Raw genomic sequence first — 12,500 nt, forward strand, 5'->3', positions numbered from 1 at the left:
GAGACTCACAAATTTTGAAAAAATCAGTAAATGAGTTCTGCCTTGATGGTTTAAATAACTACCTTGGAGACTCAGGAAAAGGGTTCTGCCAAGATGGTTCTAAATATGGGTCCTACCTTGGAGACTCACAAATTTTGAAAAAATCAGTAAATGAGTTCTGCCTTGATGGTTTAAATAACTACCTTGGAGACTCAGGAAAAGGGTTCTGCCAAGATGGTTCTAAATATGGGTCCTACCTTGGAGACTCACAAATTTTGAAAAAATCAGTAAATGAGTTATCCTTAAGAGACTTTGTAAGTTGGTTTTACTTTGAATACTTGAAATGTGGGTTCTGGATTGATAACTCACAATGTGATACATATCTTGGAAACTCAACGGGAATGTGGTTATACCTTGAAGACTTGGAAAGTTGGGTTTATGTTGGACACTTGAAACTTTTTTGGGGGCTTTTATTTATTTATTTATTTATTTATTATTATTATTATCATTTTATTTATTTATATTTTGGAGACTTTTGGAGTTGCTATCACTCTTTGGGATCTAAACCTATCGATGTAGTTCTTTGTCGGATGGTGCTTGATGGGAGCAAGATCAAGAAAGTTCTGGGAAGAAAGTGCAGGCTTACTCCCCCTTTTTACGTCATCAAACCTGAAAGCCTTAAAAGACAGAATTGGAAGAAGAAAAAAAACGTAAAAATATATATATATAGGTGGAAATCTCATTTTGAAAAAGACATTGTGTTGGGCGAGGATTGAGTTGGGGTTGAGATTTTGAATGTGAGGGTTGGGGTTGAGATTTTGAATGTGAGGGTTGGGACACACACACATATACACATCAACAAACAAAAGTTAAGCCTTGACTATTCAGTTGAGGATTCTGTGTTTGGGGTTCACAGATCTAAGAACGTCCCCCTTGACACACATTATATACTGTTATACACCTCGGACTTGGCCCTCGAGTGTCCACAACGGTGTATAGTAGGAGGGAGTGAAGCGCCAACCTATTGCTCCCATTGCACACACACACACACACAAACAAAAGTTAAGCCTTGACTATTCAGTTGAGGATTCTGTGTTTGGGGTTCACAGATCTAAGAACGTCCACCCCTTGACACACATTATATACTGTTATACACCTCGGACTTGGCCCTCGAGTGTCCACAAAGGTGTATTATCTGCTTAGTTTTGTCTTTTGTAATTCCTGTGAATAAAATGAACCTAAAATCTCTTCCCTTCCAAATCATATATTTTATAAGTCCAAGGAACTGTATCTATTACATCAACAATTTTAAAAAGTTCTTTTCGTCCATCGTTCAGTAAAACCCTTTTCAAAATGAGATTTCCACCTATATATTCTTACGATATCACCAACTTTGAACTTAGGTTTTCTGACATTAATCTCTTTTTCATATTTTAATTTTGTAAATGTTTCTGATGGCTTCATATTCGTTGACGTGTGAATCGTGTCATTATACTTATCCACAATATCCTGAATAAAAGATGACCATTGTTGTGAACCGAGTTGTGTGAATTTTTTATATAGTCTCTCTTTTAAGGTACGATTAAAACGTTCAACAACAACTGCCTTCCCTTCATTAAAGGTACTGTATAATGTAATACTGTTATTTTTTAGAAAATTCATAAATGTCTTGTTATAAAACTCTCTACCCTCATCAGTCCACAATTTCTTAGGTTTTCTCTTACTTTTATTAAATATCTGTTGAAAAGCTAACATAAGAGTATTACCTGTTTTGTTTTTTAAAGGGACAACCCACGCATATCTACTCCTCAAATCAATAACGGTTAAAGCATACTTGTACCCTTATCATTATTGAGTTCAATCAAATCAGCAGACCAGATATAATCAACTTCCTTGGAATAAACTTTCCTTCTCTGAAACTTTGTGAATATTGGTTTATGTAATTCATCAGCTAATTGCTCTTCAGTCTTAATGGCATCATTAGAGCCTATAAGATTTTTGAATTTCCAAGTCCAAGTTTCAATTTAGCACTAATCATCTTCTTCACGATGAACCTATCAACTTTTTCTCTCAAGGTTGGATTTTGTATCAGAGACAAATTATACAACATTTCTCTATCGGCTTCATGCTTTTCTTCCAACGTTGTGGTATTCCCATAATCAATATCGTGTCTCATGCACACTTCATCAACTCTATTGATTGGTTTACTCCAGGATTTAGGATTGTTTGCCTCATCTAATCTTTTATCCAAGTTTGTGCCTGGACCACAGAAAGAATACCCTGGAAGATGTAATTCCCCTGGTATTCCAGTAGTTGTAAATTTACTTCCTGATAAAAACTTTTGTATATCTCCTCCGAGTTTGTGTTTGGAGATAAATTGATTTTTTTGAACCACACACCGAACATATACCTTTTTGTATAACCCTGTTATTTTTACTTTTAATATATGAAATATTTTTAGTATTAGTTTTCTTTTTACATTTGAGACAATAACTCATTTATTTATGAGAAAAATTTCTGCAGAGTGCAAAAACCTTTTTAGTTTCCAACATGCACATTTGAATCTTAATTTTTAAAACATAAAGAATCCTTAGAAATGCCTTCACTCTCTCCTCCATTTATTTAAGAAAAAACTTGAATTAAAATGAATAGCTTGACGATGCTAATAGTTTTGTTGAAAGTATTGCAAATAGACTTGTTAATTCTTTGTATTCCTCCTCGGTGGGTTGAGTTATTTTCTGTAATACCTCTATTCGTTTTTGAATCTCACTGGTTTCCATACTATAATATTTATTTATTCTCTCTCTTTCCTCCCTCTCTCTCTTCTCTTTTTCCTCCTTCTCTTTCTTCTCCCTCTCCTCCCTCTCTCTCTTCTCTTTTTCCTCCTTCTCTTTCTTCTCCTTTTCCTCCTTCTCTTTCTTCTCCCTCTCTCTCTTCTCTCTTTCCTCCCTCTCTCTATTCTCTCTTTCCTCCTTCTCTCTCTCCTCCTTCTCCTTTTCCTCCTCTTCCCTCTCTTCTTCAACTCCTTCCTCATCCCTTACTATACTTGAATCGTTTACACCCCATAGAATATTATACATATATTCATCAGGATTTCTTGTTATTCCTGTATCCAAAATAATTTTTTTACAACAGGAAACCAATAAAATTTCTTTTGAATTTCTAAAAGAGCCTTACCTTTTCTTAACCTTATAATTTTTTCATTATTTAACATTCTAATTAAATCTAAAGTTGTCGGTTTATCAACATCAGCATAATGCCAATCTTTTATTGAAAATACCTCATTCTTATGTTGTAGAACATATTTATTAAAATACCGAATACCCTTTTCTTGAAGGTATGCTTGGACACAGAAATGATAATTTTCTTGAAGCCTTCTTGCTGTCATTTATGTATTAGAAATATATGTTAGAATAATATTATGGCACGAAACACCTCCCCATCTTCCCATAGTTAAATCATTTTGTATTTCCTTACTTATTATATATAATCCTGTTTTTTTCTGTTTTCATGAGATAAACAAGGGCAAAACCATTATTATATTTACCCTTATTAAATTCTTTTATTTGTTGTTTACTAATCGTGGCTCCACAAAACTCATTCTCGATACCAAGTGGATAATATTCTTTCTTACGAGACTGATTTAATTGTTCCAGGTCTTCGAGGTTAATTTTAAATGACCAATTATACCCTAAATCATTCATATCATACCCCCATTGTTCTATTCTCATACAAACGATACGCCCTTCTTTATAAAAATTTATTTTAATTCGAACTGTGAATTCTGTATGACCTGGAGATAATATCAACACTTCTGTATCTTTAGAATACACAGCCGTTTTATTTAAGTATATATATTGTGATAAATCGCTTAATCTCACCAAGTCATTCGCGTCAGTCGGGCTTGGATAATTTTTTAATTTATAAGCATTTTTCATGTTAATATTTTTGTTTATATTATATTTATATCATTCAGCCTGTGCCTTTGTATAATAACTTGATAAATCAATATCCAGTTCTTGAGATACACCAAAGATAGAACCATCTTTACCAACATAAGTCATTTATATTAGATTAAAAATAATATCATAAAAATTTTTATTTTTGTTGAGTTGAAATAACACATATAGACATAATTGACCACAACACTTGGAATTTAATTCTTGGACTTGAAATGTTTGATAAACACCATTCTGTAAGAATTTTATGACTTCAACAGGTGGTGGAAGACCAAAACTATCAAAATAATATTTGTCTTGACTATTAAAAATACAAACCCAATGAGAACCGTTCCCATCATTATCTTCTAAGTTCATAATAATATTCTTTGTATGTTTCGACACATTTGTTAATTCATCTCTCATACAAATAACCACATTATGAATTTTTAATTTCTTACAATATTTGGCAAGTTGTAAATTTGATGTTGTATTCTTTCCAAATTCTTTCAACCACTCATCAATGCTCATTTATTTATTAGAAAGATATAATCCATTACCTCTTTTCGTTAATTTTACACCTGCTTGTGCTATAGAAGAAAGCATATCTCCAACTAACAATCTCGCTTTATCAGGCAGACCTTCAAGTTTTTCAGCAAAATCTACAATTACACCACTTCCACTAATTTGTTTCTCCAACTCTTTGTTATGTCTTTCCAATTCTTTTTGAGCCTGGAGTTGAGCCTTCCTTTGCTTGGCAGTTTTGACCGCTGTTGAAATACCACCCGTCAATGCTCCAACCGCACTTAAACCAGCAAATAAAGGAATTAGAAATGGGAGAAATCCTCCACTCGTCTCTCTTATTGAATATTTTTTCAACATTGGTTTTGTCATTTTAATTTTAAGTGAGCCAGTGTCATTCAAGATTTTAACCTGTTCTCTTGTGAGCAAAACATCAATTCTTACTGCTCCTTTTCTCTGAATTGTATTAACGTTAATCGTACAAGGCTTTTGATTTTGAACACAAGATGATAGTTTATGAAGATTGATTTGATTAACATATACCCCAGTTGGTACTTTGCCACTCATTTATTTAACAAAAAATTATGTGAGACTAATCATCACACCATTATCTGTATTAATCTGCAATTCTGTTTCTTCCAAAAGCAAACAATATGTATCAACTTCTTCACACTCTCCTCTTTCAATGTATAGGGAAGTATCCACTCGATTAGACTTTATAGTTTCTTTTTGAGCGCTCAGGTCAAACGTATAGATTGTATACAAACTTTTAAATGCTGTCATATCTAAAATAGGTTCTTTATTTCCATTACTTTCACACACCTTTTGGTAAGACTTGTATGCTTCAGCAAAATCATTTTTTCCCAATTAATTTCCAATATATCTCGTGGATAAAATGTTCCATCTAGAGAAACGCGAAGTTGTTTCACCTTAGCATTATCACTCAATGCATTATTCTTATCAGTCGCAGTATCACCATCTGGCTTTTTAAAAATCATCCACAGATATCGTGGCTTTCCTTCCAGAACACCCAAATTCCACGTGTAAGTAGTTTGATTGAGTTTAACGTGTTGACATCTTCTTTTGAGGTATGATACACTGAGTGGTTTCTTTGAGTTAAGTCTTCGATTCAACATCTCTTCTGTTTTAAGATTAGGAGTATATTCACTGATATACCAACTCATCTCCTCAATTACAAATTTATTCTGATCACCAAAAGCATTACCAACACCAAAAAGCAATCTATTTTCATTATCATTCCTTTGTAGTTGAAATCTAATTTTAAGACCATACAGAACTTTATCATAATCACAAAATCCAAATATACCTTTAAGAGGAACTGCCACAGTAAAACTATTTTCTGCTTTTGTATCATCATTATACATTCCTTTCCTTTGAATATATCCAGGGTCTGTGTTTGTTCCCGTTGACATATCAGGAATAAAACCTTCGACAGACCCCTTTCCCATTCTATCACTGAATGTATAGAGTGTAAATTTCATCATTTCAGATACAGCAGAGACATAATCAACCGCTTCAACTTCTTGTGTTCCAATATACAATCGCACACTATCAAACATTTTCCAGAAGAAATCATTTACAAGTGTAGCGTTTGTGTTATTCCCAGCCTTAGTGAATTTAAATTTACACAACAAGAAACTTTCGGAGAGATTCAAATAGGTTTGTTGATTATTTATTTCAAAACTTTTTGTACCATTTGTATTCCAGTCTGTTCCAGTTATTGCATTTACATTGAAGTAATCTTCTTTTTTAGTGGAGTTTGAGATAATAATAGTATCATCCAAATCATAGATACTATCAATTGCTTCCATACTTGTATTTATTTAGGAAAAAAGATGTTAAAACTTTTGAAACCCTGATTCAAGTATTTGAATTATTTTCTGTCGTTCTTGGGGGGACAACTGAGTTTTACCTTTCTTAATTTCTTTTATTGCTTGTAATTTATGAGATTCTTTCTGAGCATCTTTTATACTCTTTACAGCACCTGCTACATTTCCCACAGCAGAAGCAGTTGAACCAATTAGGTCTTTATGTTTAAGAATAGTTGAACCAATACCCATGAGAGTATCAATTATCCCATCTCCTCTAAATTGATGTCCGACACCCCTTTGTCTCTTAGGTTTATAGTATCCTCTACCAAGATACATACCTTCACCCTTGTAGTACGGGGAAAGGAACATCCCATCCCCTGTAATTATTTTATATTTTCCCAACTCGTGCTTCCTCACAATAACCATCGTATTTATTTATTGAAAAACTTCACGTAGGTGAATTCTGATGGATATAACTTCTCCATTAAAAGAAATCACACGATTATCTTGGTCGGTTATCCTAAAATTTACTCTGTGTATGGTTTTTCCTGACACAGGTAGATAAACCAAATTTTTAGGCTCCATATTGAATTTATAACCAATTGGGGTTGAGTATGCGCTGAATGAAAATATTGTATTTGTTTTTAATCCATCATTATAAGCACCATCAATCAAATCACAGTGAATTAACACCGAATTTATTCCTGAGGATATTTGAATGACATTATCACTGTAAAACGTCCCATTAGTTTCAATCTTTTTTGAGGAGAAACCTAATAACTCTCTAAATGAATTATCAATTGTGAAATCAACCTTGTAGTTATTTTTAACTTTAATCGTTGATTTTGAAGTATGTTTTTGAATGTTTATAACAATATTTTTTGGTTCATCACCCTGTTCTTTCATAAGACGAGCAATTTCGGAAGATATTTGAGAAATCTCGTATGCTCCGGTGAGACTGTTATCGTTTTGTATCCACTTCCCGGATTATAACTAAACTTGTCATTTTTCTCGGTTATATTAAATAAGGTATTATAAGTCTCCATGGACAATAAAGATGCCTCATATTCTTTTGTTGTGTCAAGTTGTAGTGGGTATGGGAATGAAGATGTGTGGTCGCTTGTTGTGAAATTAAAACTCAGGATTGTGCTTCTCATCTTATTTAATATGAGATAAAATGTCTTTTTATTGAGATTTATTAATTATTTTCATGTTCATCAACTGGTCTAAAATGGCTGATGCTTCATTAAAACAATTGTTATTTCCAGCCTTCTTACTGCCGAACAACAATAACAGTCTATTAACTAATTGCGATGGGTCATTTGGAAGAAAACTAATACCTGAACCAAGGATACTTAAAGCCTGAATAATGTGTTTCTCCTTCTCATTCTTCCTACTTTTACCAGAAAGAATAACCTTATAATTTAGAGTGTTTAGCAAATCAATATATACTCTATCATCATTATTTTCCATATCCAATGGTTTATCAATATACTTTGATTCATCCCTCACAGTTGAACCTTGTCTTCCATCTTTTGTGAGAAGAAACATTAATCTCGGAGTTAGTTTAACACCGGTATGAGCAGAACTTAAGAACCTTAATTCATCATTAAATATCAATACCTTTTCTTGAACAAGATGAAATATTGCTGGTTGTTCTGTTGGAATGAGTCCTGCTTTGGTTTTTGAATCCGCTGAATATTCATTGTTTTGAACAGCATTCACAATATAATCAGGGGGTTGATTAATCTCTTCCAGTTGTTGAAATAAACCTTCATCATCATATTCTAATTCTCCTAAATGCTCTAATTCTTCCTCCGTCATTTGACTGAAATCTTTTAACATTTGAAGCTTTCTAGGAGTATATTCTACTGTGGGAACTGTGGAAACATCTTTCATTTTTTCTTGGGAAGTTTTTAAAAGTGGTTTAAAAAATTTCTCTTGTTTTTTCAAATGCTTCTTCGCCCGTTAGTTTCTGTCTGCGTTTCTTCTTTATGTCTTCCTGTTGTTTTACAACTTTTGAAACCAACTCTTGATGTTCCTTAAATCTTCTTGCTCTTTCTTTTGTATCCATTTATTTATTGTAAAATATCATTTAATGAATTGTAAAGATCAACAGGGAAATTTTCCTTTTCTTCATCATTCAAGTAGATGTGTTCAAATAAATCCTTTTCTTTAAATATTTCATCAAATTCTTTATTAACATTAATGCGAGTTGTAATTTCTTCTTCACTAATCCTTGCATCTCTGCTTTTCATACGTTTGTGTTGAGTTTCTTCATCAACATCAAAACCGAATGATAAAATCTTCACTCCGCTCAGATATTTAATAATTTGTCTCGTTCCTTCTGGATTAGTTTCTAATATCCCAACACCACCAGATTTTAGTTTCTTTAACTCACTCTTACAATGTGAATATTTTGTTGTACCAAGAGAAACCTCCTCAAATATTTGTCCTTCATTCCTCAATCGCATATGTTCCTCCACTGAAATATAGTGATAATCTTCACCTTTTACTTCTCCAGGTCTTATTGCTCTAGTTGTTGTTGATACAATGCGTATCACGGGGTGTTTTTTAAGTAAATTTACAATATTCTCATTTGTACTACACAAGAACCTTGATTTATGAAAGTTTTTTCCAGAAGCAGATTTACCCACAAGATTTATAATAATAGTTGTCATTTATATATGTAATTGTTTATAAAACAAAAAATATATCCCTTAATATCTCATCTTGTTTCACAACAATATATTTATATTTTTCAGTCGTGTGCTTCATATAATCCTCAAATTTCTTTTTACTACATAATGTAGAACAATTATCTCTCCAAAAATTATTGATATCTATTGAATTTAACTTGAATAAAATAAAAGTATTAGCATTGTTTCTGATGGAACGACGAGGAAGTTGAAAGTACGATTGACTAAGATAAATACAATTACAAGAAGAATGTCTCCCTCTTGTGTAGTAGCTGTCCATTACCGTTTGGTTTCTCTCATTAACACAATCATCAAAGATAACGAGGTTCTTTTTTGATTTATCCAAATCTTGGGGAGACGGTATATCATCCGTATTATCACTAAGAATACAAGTTATAAGATTTGATTTCTTGTTACATCTCTGTGTATCACAAAATAGTTGAATTATATCTTCAATGTTATAATCATTTAGGTTTTTTTGACGTTTAAATAAACCTATTATATCTTCTTTTTGAAGACCAGCATTAAAACCTTGTGAGAGTAGTTGATACTCTGGTTGAAAACTCGACTTTGTGAAAATTATTAAATTATCATAATCTAAAAAGTTGGGAGTGAGGAGCATTTTTAAAAGTAAGCAGGTTTTTCCACATCCACTTGAACCAACTATGAGACATCTTAATGAATTTGGGAGATTTTTATGGTTGTTAAATTTTATCTTATTTTCCCAAATAGGTAAAAAAATCATTCATTTGTATATTTGAAAAACAGGTTATTTAATTTATTATTGGCTTTTTTAGAAACTCTATATTTTATCCTAAGTTCAGGTTTAATTTCAAGATAATCCATTATTTTATTTATACAATATCTTGTGTTGATATTTCCCTGAAAATTACATCCATGAATAATATACAACAACAATCCTTTGAACATTTCTCTTATACGTTCAGTTTCTTCCCTTGTAAGGAAAGGTGTGTTATCATCCTCATACTTTACATTCATTTCTCTAATCAATCTTGTAAAGTAATTCATTTTTGGTGTAAATCTAAAAGAATTATTTTCCTTTTTATATTTTTTATTATCATTAATTAAAAGATAATCACAGAATATACATTGTTTATAGGCTTTTGACTCTGTGTTTAATCCCCGTCTTTCACACGCAGGACAATTCTCAAATTTGTCATATGGAGAATCAGGAAAGTCTAGCATATTTATAAAGTAAAACTTTACTTAAACTGAAATTCATCTATACTTTCAGTTGTATATTACCATCGATATCGATATACTTTTTGTCATTATCAGATTCAACGACAACATTTTTTATATTAAAGGTAATTTTAAAATTATCGTTAACTACTATTGAACGAAATGTCATTTCACCTGATATATTAACATCCTTTATTTCATCAAGATTTACATCTTTAGGGTTGTTGAAAAAAATACAAATTTCTCCTTGCATATTACAGATGGTCTTATCTTTTCTTTCTAAAGCTTCATCCATAAGGTTTTTGTTCTTTGATACTTTTTCTTGTTTCATTGCTTTTTCTAGTTTTGAATATATTACTAGAAGGAGAGGAGAAACTTTTGTTAGAGATACTTTAATTGATGTTCTACCAGGTATACTAAAAGCCCTTCCACTGAAGGAAATTGAAGAACTCATATTATTTACCATAATAGTTTTTATCCAATAGTTGTTATATTTATCTTTGTTCAATTTTACATCCTTGACATATTTCTCAGTATCTTTAACAGATGAAGAGATTGATTGAAACTTGTCTTTTGTGTCTTGAAACATTGTATTTATTAAGTGAAAAAGTTGGAGGATAAAATGTTTTTAAGCACAGATTCACCTATAAATTAAACGAAATTTTCATCAAGAAAATTTTAGTTTAAGCAAAGTTTTATTCTATAAATATGGTGAATACAACGTACTGCGATGTTTGTAATCACGAATATAAACATTATAGAAAACACCTCCGAACCAACAAACACACATTTAATCTATTTCATCAAATATCTCCTCTTGAGTTGGAAAGAAAACATTGTGATATCTGTTCAAAGGATGTTTTGAAGAGTAGTTATAATCAACATCTTCAATCACAAAAACACAAGAAAAATGAGTTTAAAGTAAAGGGAGACTATTATATTAAAAACACTGATGAGGCATTTAAAGGGCATATAAAAATAAGGATTTTTCAATTTGGAGAACCCGGTCCATCATCAATAGCTGAATCAATTGAAATAGTGAAACCCGATGTTGAAAAATTTATTAAAAAGACATTAAAAGAAATGAAAACTTTAAAGTTTTATATGGGAGTGAAAATGAATATGAAAAGACAAGATGAAGAACAAACTCCTTATATGAGAACAGATCTTCATTTTATAACATCATTTCAAGATTTTTTGAATAGTGGGGTTTATGAAGAACTATCAAGACAAGAGGAGGATGTTGATAATACAGTGGTAGGAAGTGGATTCAATATTAAAAAATCATCTTTTTAGATATACACATTCTAAAATCAAACCCTCTTAAAGCTTCTTCTTATATTGAATTACCAAAAGAAATAAAACTAAAGAAGGCAGTTGTTAATATTAAGAACAATGATAATAAATGTTTTCTCTGGTCTGTTCTTGCTCACTTACATCCACCAAAATGTAATTCAGAAAGAGTAAAACAATATATGAAATATGAGAATACCTTGGACATTAAAGATTTTAAATTCCCAATGCCATTAACAGATATTCCTAAATTTGAGAAAAAGAATAATCTTTCTATTAATGTATATGGATTAACGGATACAAACAAAGTTCAAATATTAAAAATTTCAAACAACTATAAAAATGAAGAAACACACATTGACCTTTTATATTTTAGTGTTGGAAAGAATTCACATTACACATACATCAATAATTTATCAAGATTAATCTCTTCTCAGGTATTCAGAACAGCAAACAAAATATATCCTTGAAAGTGATGTCTTAATTCATTTCAAACAAAAGAACGATTAGAACAACATTCAAATATATTGTAGTAATCATAAATCAGCTGTAATTACAATGCCTAAACCTGGTGAAAAGATTTATTTTGAAGATTATAATAAATCTATCATGCACCCATTTGTGATATACGCTGATTTTGAATGTATCCTTAAAAAGATAAATACTGCTTCTCCTAATCCAAAAGAACCATATACAAATAAATATCAAAAACATATTCCTTGTGGTTTCTGTTATTATATCAAATCATCTGTTGGAGAAAAGTATAACAAACTTGAACATTATCGTGGAAAAAATGCTTCACAAGAGTTTGTAAAACGATTAGAAAAGGATTGTATAAGACTCACTAAATTAATGAAAGAAACAAATGAACCGATGAAATTAACCAAAGAAGAAAAATTAGAATTTAGAATGAACAATATCTGCCATATTTGTGAGGGGGAAATTAAGGAGTCTAAAGTTAGAGACCATTGTCATCTTACTGGTAAATATAGAGGTCCCGCTCATTCCTGTTGTAATCTTAATTATAAATTACC

General features: G+C 31.4%; 2 protein-coding genes across 3 annotated transcripts in view; both read left to right on the forward strand.

The window, feature by feature from the left end:
* LOC147035272 (vomeronasal type-2 receptor 1-like) overlaps positions 1 to 12,500 on the forward strand; it is a 296,355-nt gene that overhangs the window by 139,265 nt on the left and 144,590 nt on the right. The window lies entirely within an intron of this gene.
* Positions 1 to 12,500, forward strand: part of LOC147035273 (uncharacterized) — a 34,070-nt gene that overhangs the window by 1,823 nt on the left and 19,747 nt on the right. The window contains exon 3 of the mRNA XM_085878572.1: positions 1 to 519. This exon is cut by the window's left edge and continues 502 nt beyond it. Within this exon, the coding sequence (XP_085734698.1) occupies positions 1 to 519 (519 nt within the window). The remainder of the gene's footprint in view (positions 520 to 12,500) is intronic.

The sequence above is a fragment of the Eptatretus burgeri genome, chromosome 1 (genome assembly GCF_056783735.1).
Source record: "Eptatretus burgeri isolate ZD-2024b chromosome 1, Ebu_testis_v1, whole genome shotgun sequence".
Classification (NCBI taxonomy): Eukaryota; Metazoa; Chordata; class Myxini; order Myxiniformes; family Myxinidae; genus Eptatretus; species Eptatretus burgeri.